General features: G+C 38.5%; 2 protein-coding genes across 2 annotated transcripts in view; both read left to right on the forward strand.

Annotated features, from left to right (window-relative positions):
- LOC117296694 overlaps positions 1–21096 on the forward strand; it is a 49558-nt gene extending 28462 nt beyond the window's left edge. The window contains exons 5-8 of the mRNA XM_033779735.1: positions 12878–12923; positions 13471–13540; positions 19671–19773; positions 21028–21096. Of these exons, the coding sequence (XP_033635626.1) occupies positions 12878–12923; positions 13471–13540; positions 19671–19773; positions 21028–21096 (288 nt within the window). The remainder of the gene's footprint in view (positions 1–12877; positions 12924–13470; positions 13541–19670; positions 19774–21027) is intronic.
- On the forward strand, positions 3141–4124 carry LOC117296979 (snaclec coagulation factor X-activating enzyme light chain 2-like). Its single transcript, XM_033780083.1, has one exon. The coding sequence runs from the start codon at positions 3230–3232 to the stop codon at positions 3767–3769; it is 540 nt and encodes a 179-aa protein (XP_033635974.1). The 5' UTR covers positions 3141–3229; the 3' UTR covers positions 3770–4124.
- Positions 21097–23818: the final 2722 nt, after the last annotated feature.

The raw sequence follows: 23818 nt of genomic DNA on the forward strand, positions 1-23818 counted from the left end.
GGACTTGACCTCCGGGTTAACGCGTTCCACCACCCGAGCAACATGTAATCGAGCAACATGTTTCTACTAGTCATAATGTTAGCAGTCTCTCTCGAGTGTTTTGTCAATATCTTTGGTCGGGTGCCATTCAGAAGCCATACAACCATTAACTGTTGTGTAACCAGGGATCATACCCAAGTTTAGATACTCGCTTGCTTCATTGAACTGAAACCATTCATTCTTCGGGGCCACTGAAGTTGATCCAATAAACATGTCGGGAGGACTCTAGGATATTAAACCAGTTTGTCAGTAACAATCCAACCAATCAAGGCCAGCAACCAGCTACTCTTGTTTACTTTTTGTTTTGTGAAAGAGTAAAGAAAAAGTCGGTAAACTACAAAGGAAGAGTCGTACTTTTATGTCAGTGTTTTTATAACTCTTTGTATTGTAGAGATTTATTTTTTACATTGAACTCATTATGAGCGCAATGAGGTGTACTCATTTTAGTATGACTTACTGGTATCATAATTTTTATGACGAACATGTAGTTTATCATTGATCAACATTAGGATTTCAAGGAACAATACCCAGTTGATCGACCTGTATTAGTTGTGTTTTTCAAAAAGAGGAGGATGAGGGCCTTTTTATTTTTAAATTGTTATGACTGCAAGGTTTAAAAAAAAAAAATTCAAGGAGATCAGAGCCAGACTAAAAATTTGCTGGCTGTTTGATCTTTGAAGTCTAAAATGGGGTTATTTAATCACTTGAAAGGATGGTGTCAAGATGAAGTGAACATAAAATGAGTGAAAGAAAGTGTTTTGGGGTACGCCAAAGGGGGAAAAAAGAAAAGAAAAAACAAAGGATGCGGCTACCAAATAGCATGCCTGAACCTGCTGGTACAACCATGTGTACATTTTTTTTTTGAGAGGAGTGTTGGCTCTGAAAAGATCCAGTGTGGTCTGGGCATTTCAAAACGGTGTTCTCTGCTCGTCTTCAGGACAAAATAACTAAACGATAAAGTTGAAAACCCAGAAAAGAATATGTTTAAAGCAAGTGCTTCATTGACTGCATATTGCGCCATGATAGCACCTTGTAAACCATTACATGGTGCTATGTAAAAACGAATAGGTCCCATAACTCGATCAAACATTGTCCCACAGACCTTGCAGGAAAATATTGTTTTGTTAGAGCGAATTGAGCTTCACTGAGTGACGGAAATGCGCGCTATATATGAAGCTGCTATAATGATATTACTATTATTATATTATATTATTTATTTAAAATCATTAAATTTTTATTTTTTTTTTATTTTAGTGGCTTGAAGAAATTGATTGTGAAAACTGGCATTTATAAGAAATAGGGTTCAAAAGATAAGGAGCAAGACCATTTCTAACTCAAAAAACAAGGAGGAGGACTATGAATGTGTTTAGTTTGTTCAGATAATTGAGCGCTGCACTTTTTGGAAGAGAATGGTGGATTGTTACTGGTCAGTAAAGGAGGCTGTTACAATAATCACATGATCTGTTTATAGTGCAACATTCAGTCTGCCCTTTTGCAGTAACTAAAAATAATAGCTAGGAAGCAATTTAACACATGTGTGTCAGCTTTTATTAAAACAAAGTTACTCTTGAGTCTTTCTTTTCTTGGAGTTATTCCAGTGATAACAAATAATTTTATTTGTATAAATTGCTGCACACTCTTTATAAGCAGAGTTTGAAGATTGTATTCTTTGAAAGGTTGAATGAAAGGAAACCCTGTTGTTATAAATTGACATTTTATCTGTCTGAAGTGTTGAAAAAAAAGTACACTGAACTTTTTCCTAAATTGTTGAAAAAAAAGTACACAGGCCTGATTTTTTTTCAATCACTTCTGATCAAAATGTTTGATGGATTCAGACCTGAGCGCAGTTAAAAAAAATTCTTGCGGTGCAGCAATAAATGTTTTACATGGACTTTAGGCATGAACAAATGTACTGTGACAAATAAATCAAGGTGGATTTAGATGAAGCAAGCAGCTCTACATGAAGTTGGTCCAAGTTCGGATGGTCAAAAAAAAAGTATAAATATTTGAAGCAGTCTTTGTTTGGAAATGTTCACATTTAAAAAGAAGTTGTGTGCTCTTGCCAGTTGTAAACAATAAGGTGGGGTATTTGCAATTGGCAGTATAAAATGAATACTTATTGTGATGCAGCAATAAGCACTATTGGCTTAGGCAGCTCTATTAATTGTGACAAGTTTGAAGGTTTGAAAAACGAAGTTGATTGAAATATAGGAATGTAAAGACCGATGTTTGCCGGGTTTGGAGGTATTGTCTGAAGAAGTCTGGGGGAATGTCCCACATTAGTTGAACTTGTCTTTCTTCCTTAGAGGGGGGACGTGGCGTGACTTGTTCACTCAATATCTTGCACCTTTCTATCTGTTAAAGGCTAACAATAGTTTGTGCTCCACGCATGTGTTCAATATCTCACATGCAGACATCAGTTGAACTTGTTTTTCTTCCTTTTACGCTGAACTCTATAAAGTGATCCTGTATTGCCATAGAGAGTGGAAATACGTGGCCATGACTTTTTCACTCAATTTCTTGCACTTTTCTAATCTGTAAAAGGCTAACAATAGTTTGCGCTCCACGCATATGTTCAATATCTCACATGCAGACATCAGTTGAACTTGTTTTTCTTCCTTTTACGCTGAACTCTATAAAGTGATCCTGTATTGCCATAGAGAGTGGAAATACGTGGCCATGACTTTTTCACTCAATTTCTTGCCCTTTTCTATTCTGTACAAGCTGACAATTAGTTTGCGCTCAAGGCACGTGTACAATATCTCACAGGCGCACACTATTTGAACTTGTCTTTCTTCCTTTTGCTCTGAACTCTAAGTGCAAGCCATAGATGGGGGAAATACATGGCGTGATTTTTTCGTTTAATTTCTTGCATTTTTTTAATTTGTAAAGCTGACAATGGGGACTGGATGGGGGGGGGGGGGAGAATGGATTATTGAATGGGTTTTGAAGAGAATCTTTTGACAAGGTTAAAGTGTCTTCGGGTTACATGATTTATATGTCTGGGAAGCCTTTGAATCTAGACACAATGGAAATTTAAAAACATTTTTTGCCTCAGGGACTAGGGCAACCATTGAAACGCTGTATAAGTTGCAGTTTGTTCTCAGAAAGCAGACACGTTCGTCTAAAGCAGAGAGTTTTCCGTTCGTTCATTATACTCTATTGAGTTTGAGTTCTGTTATAGTCTGCGATGGCATTTCAGAAGGTTTGTTTCCTGATGTGGCAGTTGATTGGTCTTGGATTGGCCCAAACTGATGGTCCTGTCGCACAGGTAGAGACCAGGGAGTTAGAAGCGATACGCCAAGCATCATGCCCACACAACTATCAGATGTACAATAACTTCTGCTATCGGGTCTTTAACACTCTGAAAACATGGGACCAAGCCGAATACGTCTGCAGACTGGAGGAGGGACCAAATGGACAGGGTCATCTTGTGTCCATTCTTAGCGAGGAGGAGAACATTTACGTGACTCAGCTTTGGCTTTCAAGCAGTGAACCAGCCACAAACTTTGCTACTAGTGCTAGAGCAGCTTGGATCGGACTCAGTGATACAGATAGTGATGGGGACACTGGTTTCCTTTGGTCTGACGGGGAGGCGTTTGGCTACAGTGATTTTAAGCGTCCACCCAACAGAGACACATTCTGTGCATTTCTAGTTCATCGTGGAGGCTTTTGGACAACCGATTCCTGCGAGACTAAAAGGCGCTTCATTTGCAAGGTACCGCTGTGAATCTCAGTGACTGTCAGCTGCAGCTGCCAACTACAATCCCGGCCATATCTCGTTGGGCCCCCCTGCACCAGGGCTCCGTGCCCCCTTTCAATGTTAGCTCTCATTGCGCAGTCTGCGCTCCCATCGACATTGAGTGGGACGGGGGAGAGTCACGTTGTGAATGGGTGGCCCAAGCATTAAGGCCGGGATTGTAGCTCGACACACCGTCATGGTACTCCGTACATCACTCTAAACATTCTCAAGTTGCTTCCCTAGTTATCAAAACAATTAATTGCTTTCAATATAAGTAGGATTTGAAACTTTGCATGGTGGAAATACGATATAGCAAGGTTTCCAGTAACACCATGTAATGATAATCTCTAATTGAGTTGGGGTGGTTCTGAAAAGAACCGTAGGTTTCAACTCAACGCTTCGATCAGTATGCTCTGATTGGCTTCTAGAGAAAGCTTTCAATATAGTCAGCCACTATAAGGCAGAAATTAATTCAATTCTGGTGTATTTATTTTCGTGACTTTTATTAAGATGCATATATTGTATTGTAATTTTTAAATTGTTAAATTTGTAGCAATTTAGCCCCAGAGCTCCAAACAATACATTGTTTTAACAAATTAGAAATAATAAAACTATTAAATAAAAATTAAAGTCAGCACCATGTCTAAGCCCTCGTAACTCATTCAAATATTCCTACTTTTTTTCCAAGCACCAAATATCATGCCTGTGAGCTTTCTAACCTGTTGTTGTGTCAACATTTTTGGGATGGGGGGGGGGGGGGCTATTCCAAAGTCGTACAACCTAACCAGGTTACTGCTGGATGCAGGCCCGGCTACAATGCAACATGGAAAATGCCAGTAAAAACAGGGGATTACTATTATGTTAAAATTAGCTGTCAATAAAAAAGGGGGATTACTATTATGTTAAAGCCATTATACACTTTCGGTAAACAGTATTGTCCAAGTCCCACACTTCGTGTATCACAACTTATATATAAAATACCAATCCTGTGGAAATTTAGGCTCAATCGGACATCGGAGTCAGGAGAAAATAACGGGAAAACCCACTCCTGTTTTCGCGCGTTTCGCCATGTCATGACATGTGTTTATAACAAATCCGTAATTCTCGCTAACGAGAATTTATATTGTTTTACCGTTTTCTCAAAAAGTAAAGCATTTCATGGACTAATATTTCAAGAGAAGTCTTTCACCATTACCTTCTGTAAACCCTGTAAATTATTTGTAAATCTGTGAACTTTTTTTTTTGTTCTGTACCGAAAGGGTCCAATGGTTTTAAAATTAGCTGTCAATAAAAAAGGTCTCTTCAATGGTATATAATAATGTTTGTATTAAGCTTGGGTGATATCGATTTATTTTATTCACGATATATCGCCGACAATATATCGCGATATTCGATATAATTGCGATTAATGAAATTTGACATCAACAGTCTTAAAACTCCAAGTGAAAGTTGTAGAAGAGACAGTCCTAGCATAAGAGAGGTGTTCTAATGACCTATTCTTCTGGTTTTACTCCAAACCTATGGAGTGCAAGATGTCTCAGCTAGCAAATACATCGCGATATTTAATCGATATTGCGATTAAAACCAAATCCATCCGATATCGAAATCGTGATATCGCCCAAGCTTAGTTTGTATACATTTGATTGGATTTGTTTGGAGATTGTTTTTTGTTTAGGTAGACAAAACCTTTTACGGCTTAACGCTAGCAATGTCGGGGCCAATTAAATCAACCCAAATTTGGGGTCTGTGTATTTAGCAGGGCGTTAGCACTAAATGAATTTATTTGTGTTGGTTTCAACACACTGCACATGGCCTTAAAATGAACTTTAGTGAAAGTTTAAGTTGAGACCAAAATGGGTGTTTGAGAATTCAGCTTTGAACTTGTGTACATGCCTCGACTGGAGTAATTGTTTCCTTGTAGCACTTGTGATTGCAATAGTGCGTGACATTTATACAATTAGAAAAAAAGGGCTTTGCTAGGATTCATTGAACTTTGTCTGCTGTTTTTGCAGTTTTGAACTTTATATGCCCAGGTTTTTCGAAATTGTAGGTATGAGAAAAATGAAATAAAAAAGTCTTTTTCTACAAACAAAATGTTATGTGCTGATTTGTGTTGCATTGGTCCATCTCAAAGAGTAACTGGCCTATACAATTTAGGTAAAACTAAGAAACCTCAGACAAATTAGGAAGAAAGAAGTTTACTCTTAAAATATTTTTTTACTCGGCTCCTTAGGTTTTTTTCTAATAATAACCCACAATGTTTTTTGTTGTTGTTTATGTCTAAAAGTGTGGAAAATCAATCATTTTGCCCCCAAAAGTCCCTTTGTTTGTGATCTGCTTTAAGTAACGTTGTTTCCGACCGCTTTTTTCCCTTTTTTTTTTTTTTGGGGGGGGTTTCTTTGTTCTTTTTAATTTGGGTAATACTTTGGACTTTGATTCCATTATTGTCTATATCCAAATACAGACTTTTTTGCTGATTCTACTGGGAAGACTGAAAGAAATAAAGAATAACAATAATAAATGCACTTTTAAAGTGACAGAGGTATCTAAAAACAAGGGATGAAAAGTATTGTATCATCCCACCTCACCCTCCAAGTGAACCAGTAACTACCCATCAACTTACAATTCAAATTCCCATCTCACCCTTGTGAAGTGAACCAGTAACTACCCATCAGCTTACAATTCAAATTCCCATCTCGCCCTTGTGAAGTGAACCAGTAACTACCCATCAGCTTACAATTCAAATTCCCATCTCACCCTTGTGAAGTGAACCAGTAACTACCCATCAGCTTACAATTCAAATTCCCATCTCACCCTTGTGAAGTGAACCAGTAACTGCCCATCAGCTCAGGATGAAGCGATCCAGTAACTACCCATCAGCTTACAATACACATCCCATCTCACACTTCAGTGAACCAGTAACTACCCATCAGCTTACAATTCACATCCCATCTCAACATTGCAGTGAACCAGTAACTACCCATCAGCTTACAATAAGCCAATTCGGAATTGCAGCTGCGCATGTCTGTTACTGTTGACAGCGCAAGTTGACAGCGCAATCCGTTGTCAGCAGTAACAGACATGCGCAGCTGCAATTCCGAAGTGGCTTATTCTCATCCCATCTCACCCTAGAAGTGTGAACCGGTAACTGCCCATCAGCTTAGGATTCCCATCCCATATCAACCTTGAAGTGAACCAGTAACTAGAACTACCCATCAGCTTACAATACACATCCCATCTCACACTTCAGTGAACCAGTAACTACCCATTAGCTTACAATTCACATCCCATCTCGCCATTGAAGTGTGAACCAGTAACTAACCATCAGCTAAGGATTCGCTTCCCATCTCACCCTTGAAGTGAACTAGTAAATACCCATCAGCTTAGGATTCCCATCATATTATCTCAACCTTAAAGTGAACCAGTAACTACCCATCAGCTCCCATCTCACCCTTGAAGTGAACTGGTAACTTAAGATTTACATCCCATCTCACAATTGAAGTGAACCAGTAACTACCCATCAGGTCCTGATTCGCATCCCACCACGCCCTTGAAGTGAACCAGTAACTTATTACCCATGGGCTTCTGATTCACACGCATTCTTGGCTGTGATTGTTTCCTTTTTTTTTACACTCCATGGAGCAGACTGCCCTGTGGTTGTAAAGAATCTTGGCATAAAACCCACATTCCATCGGCAATCATCCTTGTCTGTCAGTCCCTCAGAGGTAGACCCTTTGGTTAGAGGCGTTGTTGTGCCTGACTTTTGAGGCACTTTGACCAACTTTTTGTCCCCCCTGCTTTCCAAACTTTCTGAATGGTTTTGGAAATTATAAAGTCATGGATGTCAGTTTTGGTTTGCGTTGTATTAAGTTAAAACCTACCTGTAAAAAAAATTCTTTGTTAACTATTTTTTTGTTCATTTTCATAAAAGAAATGCATATTGTTATATTTCTGGTATATTTGTTTTTAACTCATTTAAATTGAAACAGGTAGCCCAAAGGGAAAAATCGTTTCAATGTACAAAGTTAAAAGATACAAAACTGCATTAAAACATTACAGAGTTACTTCAAGGCAGTGGACACTATTGGTAATCACTCAAAATAATTATTAGCATAAAGCCTTTCTTGGTGACCAGTAATGGGGAGAGGTTGATGGTATAAAACATTGTGTGAAATGGCTCCCTCTGAAGTGCCATAGTTTTCGAGAGAGAAGTAATTTTCCACGAATTTGATTTCGAGACTTCAAGTTTAGAACTTGAGGTCTCGAAGTCAACTATCTAAACTCACACAACTTCGTGTGACAAGGGTATTTTTTCTTTCATTAGTATCTCGGAAGTTCGATGATCGATTGAGCTCAAATTTTCACAGGTTTGTTATTTTATGCATATGTTGAGATACAACAAGTGAAAAGACTGGTCTTTGACAATTACCATTAGTGTCCACTGCCATTAACAAACACAACAAACCCAAGAGCCAAGTGGCTACAGTAATACTGCAAATTAAAAAGAATTCAACGCAAATTTTCTAGAAAAAAAAAGGTTTTGTTTTTTATGCCGAAGTTGGTTTTGTTGAGTAGATTAAGTGGGCCTTCCTATTTATCTATTATTTATTAAGGAGGGATGGTCCACCCGCTGACTAATTGGTATACCCTCCTGATGTGTAATTCCAATTGTGAATTAAGATTTTCTTGGAATTCTAAAATAGAGTGGGCTGCTTCCATGTCCATCATTATTTCTGCTGACTGCAAGGACAAATCGGTTATGTCATTGGTGACAATCAATGACCATGAGACAGTGTACATTTTATACTACACTGTGTTTCACCCACACACTCCTTTTACGATTGTCTTTATTGGTCACTGCTACAACTCCAATGGGCTGCGGTTGTGTTTGGATAGTCTTTTTTCTTTCATGGTGTGGAGACTTGACAAATTCATACAAGTACATGCAAGGTTAACTGCGGAGGAGGTGTCTCTCTGCACAGTTTGCTAGCTTACACCACAAAGGACAGATGCACACCTACATCTAGGTGTCTGAATTTCACCTGAAAGTTTCCTTTCAAGCACGGAGGCGTACACTGACCCATTTGTCTCTCTTAGAAATGTCCCTCATATTTCAGTAGTGGGGCAAGAGCTTTTGGAAATTATGACAGTTTAGACTTTTTGGATTAGATTTGTCCCCTGTCATCACGGTACCATTATAAAGCACTGAATGTATTGTGGTCAACAACACTGGTGGGAATCGCCTATTTCTATATCATCCGCCCTGGTAATAGTTAAAAAGCAGGACAGTTCTTTTCAGAACTGAGAAGTCTCTCGAACACCCTAAAGCCCCTTTCACACGAGAGCAATTTAGCAAGGGTCCTTTGGTAAATTGTAGCATGGTTGTAAGATTTTACAAAATGCATCTCGTGTGAAAGAACAACATTTTTTGGAGTGTCCAGGGTCCCTTGTCAAATCTTGTCCAACATAGCTACATTTTGTCGGCGGTCCGGACCTACGACAAAATCTTACACTATAGCGAAAGTTTTGACCAAGGACGTGGGCTACATCATCGTGTGAAAGGAACCCTTGTTTAGTGAACGACGTCCTAGGTGAAAATACCCATACAGTGTTTGCTATTGTGGGTGCTCTCTTGTCCAACTAAGGTGATCAGGATTACCAATTCATCATATCACTCTCATGTCGCACAAGGGTTTTTAGTTTTTTAACTTTGCAGTGCTCACAAAACCAGTCACTGGTGATAACAAATAAACAATCTGCGCTCGTAAACTTTGTAGCAAGGGACCCTGGCTACATTTTGGCCATGTGAAAAGGGCTTAACAATCTACTCCGCGGTAGTAGAATTAAGCAAGACAGTTCTCCAAGAACAAACTCTACCTGGCAAGTAGATACACACATGGTGTTACCGCAAACCAAATATATATTGAAACCTCACCATGCAATACCTCAAATCCTATATTGTTATTATTTATTATTTATTTGTAAACAAGTGATGTCACAGGTTATTTGATGGACGAGAGTCGAGGAAGGGAACAGCAGCTACATGCAAGGAGGCACGTGTGTACACTAACCTGGTGGTCGTAAATAATACACCCTCGGCATTGTCATCATAAATTCCTGTCCAAACTTTGTCAAATTGTGAAGAGAAAAGAAACTGTAGCCTAAAAGTGATTGATGGAGGTTCCAATTGTAAAAGTTACACCACACCTGTGAGATACAATCTTCCATTTCATAATGGGTGTTTTTTTGTCTAGGGTCTGCCTTTGAAGGTGTTCGTGCAATACGTGCACGTACAACTCTTGTTTTTGTTCCCTTTTTTTTTCTTCCGTGGATATTTATCATCTAAACGTCATTTTGAAAGAAACATATCATAACTGAGAGAATTGTTGGTTCTCTGTTTATACGGTGTTTTGTTGTCATAGAGCCTTTGAGAAAGACTCTGCTAGGGTCAAAACGTAAGGCCATTAACTATTTTGGTAAATTCCTTAACCACACATTGGATTTTTACAACTTACAACACATCGTCGTTAAAGGCAGTGGACACTATTGGTAATTACTCAAAATAATTATCATCATAAAACCTTTCTTGATTACGAGTAATGGGAAAAGGTTGATAGTATAAAACATTGTGAGAAACAGCTCCCTCTGAAGTAACGTAGTTTTCGAGAAAGAAGTAATTTTCCACGAATTTGATTTCAGGACCCCAAGTTAAGAATTTGAGGTCTCGAAATCAAGCATCAGAAAGCACACAGCATCGTGTGACAAGGGTGTTTTTTTCTTTCATTAATATCTCGCAACTTCGGCGACCGATTGAGCTGAAATTTTCACAGGTTTGTTATTTTATGCATATGTTGAGATACACCAACTGTGAAGACTAGTCTTTGACAATTACCAATGTTGTCCACTGTCTTGAAGGTATTATAAGTCAAGCACAAACTGTGAGGCCTATGTGTGACTTGACTCCCAGTTCTAACCGGAAGTTGATGTTTATTATTTGAAGAAAAAAAAAACATAACTCCTGAACCACCACATTGGATTTTTTACAATCTATAAATCATTGTTAATGCAGTCAAAAATGTAACAAATGCTAACAACTTTTAGCGAAGTATTATTTTTGACAACACAAGACCACAAAAATTGTATAATAAAGTGGTAATATTACTGGCCCGTTATGTAAAATCACTGGCCGTGGGGCGTTGGCCTGTGGTCCAGTTTTAAATTCGAGCCCGTCATGGTGGAAGTTATACAATTTCAACTGTACCTCCTGAAATTTGGTTCATATAGTTTCGGACTTTTGTTGACAGCAATCGACTCTCACCCCTCTGTCGTTCAAAAAAAGTATGTCCCCAGGTCACCTCAGTGAACAGGCTATCTGTGGGGTAAAAAATGCCTGAGTTCTGTTCTATAATATGTAACTTCTCATCATAGATTGATATAATGATTTACAATGTAGCATAGAGGTCAACATTGAATCCCCAGGCAAGTTGAAAAAGCTAATTTTGATGGCAGTGTAGAAACCTCGTGCACAATTACAGGGATTTTTAGCCTGTAGGATGAATGTATTGCCATCTGTCACAATGCTCTGGTGTGGACAACCACCTCAGGAGGTTTGTATTTACTGCAAGTTTGATACCATGAAAAACTACAGGTACACAGTGAAGATGGTTGGGAGTTGGGGCGGGGTTTATATTAACGCTAAAGGTTGTTCCCACACTTTTGTTACTGTGTTATGTTAATTATTTGGAGCAATGTTGTTCATCTGTATGCATATAGGTGAATGATTTCTATTACTATCGGTATATTTATATCTCCGGGACAAAATGGTACTCTTTGTCGCTTTGCCCATGGAATTTATTTTCACAATTTTCCCCCACTTTCATAGGGGACTTTTTTCACTGGAAAAATTAGTACATCAAAAATCTGAATTCCTTGGGAGCCACTCTTTAGAGCTGAAGTTCATTGACACCTCTATAAGTCGTGGAGTCTTGATGGAAGGGTTTGGGTCTATGTGAGAGTCAATATTGTGATATCCCTAATGCATTACGGATCACTAACTGTGGACAGATGCAATCGGTTCAACCTTAAAAGTCAAGTATCAGGAATGTAACAGCTAATGCCTGGGGCCAATTTCATAGAGCTGCTTAAGCAAAAAAATTGCTTAAGCACGAAAAAAGCTCGCTTATTTTACACATGTAACTGGCCAAAATTTCATGCCATATGCATTGCTTGTGACTGGTATTTAGCTGTTGTTTGCTTAGCATAACAATTGAGTGGAGTCTTGGCCGGTAGTCTGATTTGACTCAGCAAGGAATTTTGTGCTTAAGCAGCTCTATGAAATTGGGCCCTGTTCTATCAGTGGTTTCTATTCATCCAATTTTGCTGGATGGGACGTAAAGCCATTGGTCCCATGTGTTGTGTATGCATGTAAAAGAACCTAGTGCACTTATCGAAAAGAGAAGGGGTTCGCCCCGGTGTTTCTGGCTGTGGCTGCTGTATGCGCCGTAGCACCTTGTAAACCCTTTGAGGTGCTAAATAATTGGGTCTCAGAATTCATCACTGCAATAACCTATATTTCTGAAAGTTTGTATATACTCGGCGTCTTGAGTACCTTGTTTGGTACATGTAGATACGTGCGCTATATAAGACTTAGATATTATATATATTATTGTGATTCACAGGCCTGTATGCTTTCTTTTTGAAAGGGCAAGGGTATAAACAAAAATTGTAAATTTCTACTGGAGCATTTTAAGGGCATCAAGGCAATATCCAGGGGGCACGGAGGCTACCGCCTTTGGTTGTCTCTATCGCCTTGTGTTGCCTCCGTAAAGTATCAGGCCTGGACTCATTTAGATTTTTCTTGTTTTCAATTTAGATGTTGGTTTTATTTATTTATTTATTTTTTTTTTTTTTGTAATTGACATCCCTGCTTCTTCTTAAGATTTTCTGGATGAGGTCGGGGGTTAAAAGTGCAAGTTTGGGTTGATACATAAATGTCCCTTATTTTCTAAGCCAATCATTATTTTGTTCATCAATTTATAAAAGATAATGACCTTTTGTTATTCTTATATTTAATGAGGTTTTCTATTCTGTTTCTAGCTTGAAGAAGTTGCACGGAGCTGGAATCCCAACACATCCACGATTGGTGAGTTGACCTCTGGAAACAAATAAATGTAGTTTGTGTGTTAAAGAAACCAAAGATCTGTGCTGCCCAACACTTAAATGATGCACTTCTCCCTGGCTTGGAATTTGGGGGCTCAGAGTGTTAACTGGATCAGAATTTGAATATTATCACCAAAGAATAACCATTTAATTTGAACTTATTTAGATGAAATACAGCAAAATACAATAATAAATGCAGGAGAAAATAAAGAGAAGTAGGCCTACAAAATGAAGTGCATCAATAAAATCAGTTCGATCAAATAAAATAAATATAAACAAAAGCATTGCTCAAATCCAGTTGTATTCCTTCTCCATTTAAAAATTTTGGTGTGGAAAAAATGTTTTGAAAAACTTTGTTGACATTTCCAAAACATTAAAATTGATACAACCTCTCGGGAACTGCCATTTGAATTTTGTATTCATCTTTAGAAAGTCAGTTCTCCCAACTCATTTTTCATGAAAACATTTCTCAAGGTTGTTTTTCTTAATGTCTTATAATAGTTTTGACTGAATTAACTGCTTTCCTACAGGTCAACTGATTACAGAGGAGTTTCTTGAGGAATATTCTAATTACTACAGCCAGTTCAGAGTCATGAGATTGTAAGTATGATGTAATGAAGTATGGTGTATAAATATGTGACACGTTTTTTGTGTAATTCACAACTTTTTTGAAAGAATTTTTGAGGGTTTTGGACACAACATGAAAAAGAAGTATTCATAATGAAGTTTGTTTCATTAAAAAAACTCTTTTTAAAGGAACACGTTGCCTTAGATCAGACGAGTTGGTCTATAAAAAGCGTTTGAAATCCTCTGTTATGAAATGCATTGGTTGGAAAGATGTTTTAAAAGTAGAATATAATGATCCACACAAGTATCACTCAAAATTGCACAGTTTTCCTTTTACGTTGCGAACTAACATGGTCGGCCATTTGTGGGAGTCAAAAATTTGACTCCCTAAATGGCCGACCGTGTTAGTCGACGAGGTAAAAAGAAAACCACGCAATTTCGAGGCATATTTGTGTAGATCATTGTAATCTACTTTTAAAACATCTTTCCAACCATGCATTTCATAACAAAGGATTTCAAAGACAACGATCTAAGGCAACGTGTTTCTTTAAAAAGAGTTTTTTGAATGAAACAAACTTCATTATGAATACTTCTTTTTCATGTTAACATCTTTCTACCCATATATATTTTATAACAAACGGTTACAGAACGCTTTTCAAAGACCAAGTCGACCGATCCAAGGCAACGTGTTCCTTTAACATCATTTCCACTTCCTGGATGCTGCTAGCATAAGTTGCATCCCAGCTTTGAAAAAAAGAGTTTATCTTTGTGGACAGAATGATGAGTTTCATCTTTGAGAGGGCAATGGAAAAAGGCACTTCCATTAGGAAACTTTTGAAGGGGCACCAAGGCCAAGACGTAGGGCAAAGGAGGCCATGGTCTCCGTTAGCCTCTGTTTAATTTTAGGTCTGACAATCCTTGAAATACCTCACAGGGAGTCGGTGAATTCCCTCCAAAATATAACACATGCGGAAAGATCATAATAAACCGACCGGAGAAACGTGACTGTGTAACACCAAGGTTGCAGTGAGGGTGCCGTGAAACTTTTCGATCTAAGAGGATCTCGGAGGTTGCGAGCCAGATGGTCAGTCTTGACCCGAAGACGACTCTGGTAATTAGCAGCTGTTAACCATGGTGACAATCATTATCATCCCCCTTAGTCCGGATGTGTTCAGTGAAGTGAATGCTTGGCTCAAAAAAAGCAACAAACTTCAGAGGGAAACTTTCAATTAGCAGAAAGTCTCATAGTTTGTTCACCTGTCCCTCAACCCAATGTTTTTCTTAAAGTTTGGAGCGTTTTTTTTTTTGTGGTAGTGTAGTCGGATGTGCAACATTCAAATTCCCATTTTGGTTTGGAGGCATCCTCAGGTTTTGTATGACAAATTTTGAGCAATGTTAATCTTGTTAATTAAGGCCTTCATGAAAGTTTTCAGCTGATCAGCAAGTGTCAAAAAACTTTGTTTGGGTAGCTGGCCATTTCCTCTGATTTTTGCAATCTTAAGTTCCATTCAAAACATAAGTAATATTTGGCTACGCTTATCACTCCATGGGTACAGTGTGGGTAGGAGTAGCCAAGTGTACCGTACTATTCCTGTTCCACAAAGTCTTTTCCCTTACATGTTTAAGTTTCCAAAAACATTGAGCCCTTTACAGTACCTCTCCCCAATCTCTCAACATACCCCCTTTTGAAGCTTTGCATGGTGTTGAAAACAAGAAGTAACTTGCGGGTACAACCATTAAGAGTGTAAAATCTCCTTGGGGGGGGGGGGGGAAATGTTGGCTCTGAGAAGAGCCGGCTTGGTCTCCTTCTGTTAACATAGGCAACCACCCTTGTCCAATATATACCACAGCAAGGCCTGGTTTGATACAGAATCTGACTTCCCCGCCCCCACAACCTACTCAAGTTTGTGGTTTACCCCTCCAACTCTTGGCACGTTGTGTACAATCCAGTGTCCATGACAGGTCCCTGGGTCATGAGCCAGTCACGTTTGTTGTTTACAATAGACCATGGAGTGAGATGATTTCTAGATTGACTCCAGTCATCTTCAAGTGGCTCTGGGAGGACACTCTCCTCCAGGGTGCTCGGGTGGAAAGAGCATCTTGATAACAGGTGGGACAAATTCATCACTGTTTTCTCGAAGGGCAAATTTAGCAACCCAGCCACATTTCATGTTTCAAGTTATACTTTTTTCGAAATCATTGTTACATAAACTGTTTGTCCAATAAAAGGTTGACATTTTAAGTGGAGATCCTAAACCATGCAAATATGTTTATATTTTAATCACAGCATGGTAAATTAATTCATAATTAACTGTTGAACAAGAGTGAAAATTGCGCGGGGAAAATGTTGATGTCACTAATAACATCCCAAATGTGTATTTAAAAAAAGATTTGCCAAAATGTGAGATTTGTTTTAAAAAGTAGACTAAAATAAAGAGTTATAATAAAAATAATAAATTCATTCTTTGATGAAATTTTGACAGATTGGATTTGCGTATTCCGTTCATTAAAAACTAAGAGGATAGAATGGATCTAATCTCTTCAAAAAAAAAAAAACGAACAGCCAAACAAACAAGTACTTTTCCCGTTAGATGCAAAATAATCTGCATACAAATCTTATTATACGAACAAGGAAGTAAAAGCTACAAGAGAGCTCTTATGTTTTGGAGGCTGATGAGGGTGAGCCAGGGAACACCAAGACGGACAAGGACCTTGAATGGGGTATAGATGTCATTGGGGGGGGGGTGGAGATGGTTGGTTATAAAGTTTTCTAGTTATTGCTTAAGCCCCTTTCACACGAGCGCTGCAAACGCGGCTCCCTGGTTAAGGGCGCCAGCCGTCTGTCACCTTTACCGTGTGCGATTTTTTAGCGAGCATTCACACGACACACACACACACATGTAAACATATGTCCCTCGTTTAGGTAGGCCTACTGCATGGACAAAAGTCTACAAGCAAGAGGTTTGAGTTAAAACAAAAACCTTACAGTTAAACGGAATAAAATTAATCAATTTCATTGAAATCAATTAAGTCACATAAAATGTAGAATATTTTAAAAACATTTGCGATAACGTAACTCTCATCCCGGCGGCCGGCGGGAAGGGGGTTACGTTTTCGAAGCTAAAAAAAGAAAAACACAAAATTCCACGATTCAAATAGCTTTTTGGACGTTAAAAATGCTACATTGTTGAATGGAAATGCTTTTTAGATATGAAATTATTGATGAGACATACCAAATAATGAATTAAAACATCGAAAAGCTTAACCAAATGACGTATTTTGCTTGCGATTGAACGATGTTTTTGCTTCAAGGTTTGAGCTTGTCTTGAAATGCAGCGATCCAGCAACGTCGAGTCATGTTCGAGTCGAAGAAAAACACAAAATTCCACGATTCAAATAGATTTTTGGACGTTAAAAACGCTACATTGTTGGATGAAAATGTTTTTCAGATATGGAAATAATGATGAGACATAACAAATGGTGAATTAAAACATCGAAAAGCTTTGCCAAATGACGTATTCTGCTTCCGATTGAACGATGTTTTTGCTTCAAGGTTTGGGCTGGTCTAGCATCCGGCCACAAAACCCACCAGCCAAACAGATCGTAGTCCAGCGTTGAGCAGATATACATGTACATGTATGTACATGTACATGCATGCTATAGTTTGCCCATTTCTTCCTCCATAGTTCTTCACGTGTCAACGCAGCGGTCCCTCGTTACGATCGCAGGCATTCGGTTCAGACGATGGCTCCCCGTGATTATTACATCGATGCGATTTTTTGGAGGAGGTCTCGATCTGTGTTATGAACAACACGGGACCCAGGTAATTTCGTAACATAGATAGCATTCACACGACGTGGATTTGCGATTTCATAACATCGATGTTATGAAATCGCACGGGACCCTCGTTTGCAGCGCTCGTGTGAATGGGCCTTTTTTCTACCTCCATGGTTATTGCAACGTAGTGGTCAGACGATTTCAGCCCTATGTAGCAGTGTCTTTCTTGAAGGCTAAATGACAGCATTTACAAACATAAACACTGAGGTGTACTTGTGTACAAGCTGAAGGGCCATTCAAAATAGTCTATTTAAAGGCAGTGGACACTAGTGGTAATTACTCAAAATAGTTATCGGCATAAAACCTCACTTGGTAACGAGTAATGGGGAGAGGTTGATAGTATAAAACATTGTGAGAAACGGCTCCCTCTGAAGTGACGTAGTTTTCGAGAAAGAAGTAATTTTCCACGAATTTGATTTCGAGACCTCAAGTTCAGAATTTGATGAAACAAATAATTATCGGCATAAAACCTCACTTGGTAACGAGTAATGGGGAGAGGTTGATAGTATAAAACATTGTGAGAAACGGTTCCCTCTGAAGTGATGTAGTTTTCGAGAAAGAAGTAATTTTCCACGAATTTGATTTCGAGACCTCAAGTTCAGAATTTGATGAAACAAATAAAATCAACAGAATCGAATCAAAAACCTTCTTTCCTAACTGATAACATTCCCAGTCTAAGTGGTTTAATGTTCATCCAGGCAGAATTAATAAGTTCCTGTTTTCTGGCGGAGAATTTCCCCCCAAGAAAAAAATTCCCTGCTGTTATAAATTTCATATGATCCCGCAATAACCAGATGGTTTGGCATTCATCATACACAGTTAATATTTTTTTCTCCCCTAAAGTGACGTCCTCGCCACACAGGTGTTTTTACCTGTTCCTTCAAGGACAGATTTTTTGTGCAGAAATTGAAACTTCTAAAAGAAAGAGTGTTGATGGATCTATTGTATGGAAATTTTGTCTGTGCTGACGTTTTCTTCTTCTTAGATAGATTAAGATGCTATTGTGTCTGTAGGTGGTGCCCATGTGTGGTTTCTTCAAGTAATTGTCATTTGTTTGGATGGTAGCTGGTTAATCGTTTCTGCTAAGCAAATAAGAAATGGTTAAAAAGCTATGAGCAAGGCCAGTAGAAAACATACATAAATCCTCTTGTTAGATGTGTTCCAGGTAAACAAAATTAAATTTTACTTTAAATTTTTACTCTGTGGATTTCAAACAAAATATTTGAATATAAAATCTTAAATGCAATGCTCAAATTAGAATCTTTATTTATTTAATTTATATATATTTTCATTTATTTAAAAACTAATCTCAAGCAGAAAACAAACTTGCTGATTAAGCCCATAAATTATTATTAAACGTACCCTGCAGTTAAACAATGTGTCGTTAGCAGCCCATGGTTTCCTCTCACTCGTTCTCACTCCCCCCCCCCCCTACCCCCAAACAAAAAGAACATAAAAACAAACAAAAAAACAATAAAGACTCAACAAATTTACACCAAGCAAGATGCACATGATTTGGAGAACAAACATTTTCAAACTTCTCTTTGGGTTTAATTCACTTAAAATATACCAGGATGAATCGTGTCAGAAAGGAACAAACCACAGAGGACCTATTATAGCTTCTCAAAACATTTACCTCTCGACTCTTAAAATAATTTGCAGCAACTCTGGTCATCCAAGCCGACCATGTTTACCCAAGTGTGTTCCACTCCAGTGTCTAGCGTAAACACCAAAACAAAGACGCAGTAGTTGTGTTTATTTACCTGCAACCCAGCACCTTATGGCCACCTACGCATGTAGCCAAAGTTGGGTCAGACTCTTTGAGTTGTGGACAAGTCGTTAGTCGTGGTGATAGTCAAGTCGTGGTGGTGATGTAATGATCCAGGTCTCTGCGATCTGAATTAACAAATTGAAAATATAAAAAAATTGATTGAATAAGAAATTGGTGTGACACAATTTCCATAAAACTCAGTAGAAAAAAGGAAAGAAAAGATACAAAGTCGCATCCCCTTGTAAGGTGCTCGGATCCCTCTGCTGCTGCTTCACAGGCAGAAACTTGGGTGTGATCCCTGGCTGTGTGGCAGTTACAGGTTAAATGACTTCTGACTGGTACCCCTGAACAAAGATATTTACAAAATATGGAGTTCGCCCACATAGGGCTAGATATCTCAGTTGGGAGAGTTCCAGCACCTTAATCCAGAAGTCGCAGGTTCAAATCCTGCTCTAGTCATCTTTGTTTGGACCCAAATTATTTTAAAATTTACCCAGTCAGTTTCCCTCATTACAAATTAAGAATGAAGTTTTAAATTGTTTCTTTTTGACGCAGACTTTTGCTCTTTCTGAGGAATAACAACAGGGACTTTATTCATCTTTGTAACGAGAAGCGAGGGACGTCTTGGCACACTCTTGAATCTCTGCTCCTTCTTCCGGTAAGTTACTCTTCCTTACAAATTACTCTTCCCTACAGGTTACCATGGCCACAGCCAGAGTGAAGGCCCCTTGTTTCATCCTTGTCCGCAGTGGTGTACGATCTCGGCGCGCCATTTTCTTTTCTTTCCCTGAATGTATTGCTCGATCAGAAGTCCCCTGGAAGTGTGATACATGTAGTATCCAAATATGTGTATTTAAATTAGTCCTGTGTTTGCGTGCCTCCAGTCTGCATTGGGCGTTAATCACACACAGGCCTGATGTGCTGCATTGAAAGTTGTAGAAAACTTGGTGGTCAATGTTGAGAAAGAATTTGTTGAAAACTTACAGTGTTTCAAGTTTTGCGTGTATATGACAACCTATCAAAGATAATGATCAGAGATTCCCGTCCAGGGGTTAGAGACATACGCAGAGTTAGCGGCGATACGGTGCGCTGCCCATGTGCCTCACTTTGTTCATGTGTTCTTGTTGATGTTTTCCCCAAAATTTGCGTCCCTAACCAAGAGCCAAGAAGCGCCGATAAAAAAACTAAACAACTAACAAACATTGAACTCTCACTCTGATGGGGTGTAAATCATAACAAACCCAGAGCCTGTTACGGCGAGGTAAAGACAATCCAGCAATTATCATTACGAAGGTCTTGACATTGCTTCTAGAGAGTGCTTGTAAATCATTATGGAAAGGCTGCCACACTTTCCTAGATCAAGGTTTCGGTTTTGTAAACAGTTTTTTCCTCAATGCCGTTAGATGTTTTGTTTTGTGTCCCCCTCGGTCTTTTCTTTCCCACAAACTTTTGATTCAATGTGTCACTTTATATTGAGTGGTCCATAAAATTCACTTTGTTGGTTTGGTTTTTTTAAGTTCAAGGTTTTGGAATTGTTTAATGTTGATTAGAGAGAAAGCAAGGACCATCTGAGGGGGGTTCGGGGGAAAGGTTCTTGGGTTTTAGGAAAGGTTTTCTCATCAGAGGTTAAAATGTTTGGCCTTGCTGCCAGGGATGTTTGCGTAGGATATCATAATTTTGTCTTGTACCTTGGACTTTAGCTTGTCTCTCTCTCAGAACAATTGACAGGTTTATTTTTCAAGGCACTGGACACTATTGGTAATTACTCAAAATTGTTTTAAGAAATGTTTCCCTTCAAAGTAGTATGGTTTGGACAAGTTTTCACCCGAAAGCAATTGAATCTGAGTAGCAATTCATGGATGGATCATTTCTTAGTTTGTTGTTGGTTGGTGTCCGTTCCCGAATGGTGCAGCCAGAGATGCTGTTGGCACCCGCTGTCACCTTACTGGTGGATGGATTTGATGTTGGCGTGAGGAGGTAATGCGCCCAGAAGAGGGTTGGTTCCATCGCCTCGGGGCACCCCAAAAACAAAACTGTGTTTGAGTTATTGAAAACTCATTCAAGTTGGAGGGATTTAAAGGCACTGCCGTCGATTTCACCAAACTCTTCCTAACTTAGAATTAATCTTAGGACTTAGGACTAGTCTCGTATTCAAATACGTAGGACGCTTTGTACCCATCCTAAGTTAGGACGGGTTACTCGTCCTAACTCCAAATATAGGATTAATCCTAGCGTTTCGTGAAATCGGCTGCTGGACACTTTTGATAATTGTCAAAGACCAGTTTTCTCACTTCGTGTATCCCAATATATGCATAAAATAACAAACATGTAAAAACTTGGACTCAATTTGTCATCAAGTTGCAAGAGAAAAATGAAAGAAAAAACACCCTTGTCGCACAAACTTGTGTGAGATTTCAGATGCCTAAAAAGACTTCAAGCCTGATGTCTTTTATCAGAGTCAAATATTTGAGTGAGGAATTACCTCTTCCTCAAAAACTACGTTACTTCAGAGAAAGCCGTTTCTCACAAATGTTTTATACTATCAACAGCTCTCTATTGATCATTACCAAGTAAGTTTTCATGCCATTTGAGTAATTACTAATAATGTCCAGTGCCTTTTAAAAACAACGAACAACATTATAGGCCTAAAGGATGACAAAGTTTGTCAACATTCTTTCAGCGTCCGTTGGCCGTAACTCAAGAAATGACGAGTTGGCAGAGATTGATTGGTCACGTTTGGCCGGACGTATATCCTCATTCCTCGCAGCGTTCAGTTCATGTGATGGGAGCTTGCTCATAGATGAGCTTCCCATGCACTGCATTCCGAACACTGGATCATTTTTCTGTTGTACTTGACTTTTAGTGGGAATCCGTCGTGTCGTTGACTAATCGGTGGTTGATAGCAGGGATTAGGTTTAGCCTGTTACATTGACCTTGAGAAAGAGTTTTTTGAAGTGTTAGAGAAAAGCGTGAGGACATATCGAGTTTCATCCATGCTCAGTTTAATTTTCAGATTGATGGAGTATGCAGGCTTGGAATTTCATCTTTGAAGATGTTGAAAGGGCAAGGCCATTTTCATTTTTCAAAGGACACTTTTCCATTGTCAATTTGAAACTTTTAAAGGGCACAAAGACCACGATCAGGGGCAATGGAGGCATGGCCACCTGTATGGCCTGCATGTAATTCCAGGTCTGGAGTATAAAATACTAATAAATGCCACAATTATCTACTTGGAAGCAATCGATATCAGTGAATGAGTATCACTTTGAAGCTCTTTGCTCTATGTTCTAATGTACTTTGTTCAAGTTTCTCTTTGCTTAAGTTTCTCTTTGCTTTTTGATTTATTACTTCACTCCTACTTGATTTGAGTTACATTCAACTTCCTTAATATTTATAGTAACAGTGAATTTTTGGTCACTAAATTGTTTTTGAGTCCCTACCTGATTGTGTGGGTTTTCCCTGCAACAATTCTCTGGGGTTTTCTTCCCACATCTAAAACTGAAACTTCCTTCCTTGTCTTCTCTCTGTTGGGTTCTGAATAGTACAGTGATTAAGTTAGCTTGTCTGAGAGATATTGGCTTCACAACCAGAATAAATGAAATGAAATGCAGTGAAGCAATCCTGGCTGCAGTGTTTTGCAATCTGGCAAGCTGAGCGTACGGTTAGATAATCTTTTTTGGGCAAGGGTAACATTTGTATGTCATAAGAACAACATGTTTGAGTGAAGACTCGGTTGTTGTGAAAGTTTCAGAGAGTAACACAGAAATGCACTTAAAAAAAAAGAAAGTTGAGATCAGCTCAGGTTACGGTTCTGCAGTAGAGATATCAAATATCTTAATTCTTTGATTGAACTGTTACAAAAATGTTGTCAGTCACTCATACCATGGAGCTATCAGTGGTTTAACTCAATACAATGATTGAACTGTTAAAAAAAAAAAATTGTCACTCACTCAAAAGTTTAGGTCCATTCCTAAATGACCTGCTGGTATCAAATGACAATTGTCAACACCCTGGCCGGGGCCTGATTAATGCAGTAATGAATCGCCTGACATCTATCTCATTTCATGCTGTGATGAAATTAATGTACGCCTTGCATAGTCACACTGCCGCCCCTGCAGTGCCAGACTTTTAGCTTTAAGCACACCTCTATACCGTTTACTGCCAAGTTGTCCGCAACTCTGTCAGTGTCAGGGCAGGTTGGGTAATTTAGGGTTGGTACCTTACATTTCACTGCCAGTTTCAAGTTTCAATTTGTTGGATTTTTTTTCCCTGTTTACTTCAGACTTGAGTTTTAAAAGAATGAAAAGTAATTTTTTTTTTTTAAGGAAATGGTGCATTAATTTCTATCGTCTAGTTTTCTTTATATACTGCAGAAAAAGTTAATTTGATGTGTGAAACACTCAATTATTAGGTGTTTTCTTTGCATGCAATTTATACAGTCCCTTACCGAACTTCCAGATAATACGGACTTTTTTTAGCAAATATTTTGAATGGCCTTACATTTCTTTTTAAGGGTTTTACTTGTAAAAGTTTTAGGTTTCATTTAATTTTAATTTTTCCAATGCTTTACAGTTCTTAGAGGGAAGTTTTCTCGTTCAGTTGTTTTCCCTTTTTCTAGTGCTAAGGATATGAGTTGTTTTAAAGGGAGGGTATTGGTATATTACTCCAACAATTAACGACCATAAAAACTTACTTGGAAGGAA

The sequence above is a fragment of the Asterias rubens genome, chromosome 11 (genome assembly GCF_902459465.1).
Source record: "Asterias rubens chromosome 11, eAstRub1.3, whole genome shotgun sequence".
Lineage (NCBI taxonomy): Eukaryota > Metazoa > Echinodermata > Asteroidea > Forcipulatida > Asteriidae > Asterias > Asterias rubens.

Bases quoted from the DNA above. Each gene is read 5' to 3' on its own strand.
- LOC117296979 (XM_033780083.1), top strand. From the start codon at position 3,230: ATGGCATTTCAGAAGGTTTGTTTCCTGATGTGGCAGTTGATTGGTCTT.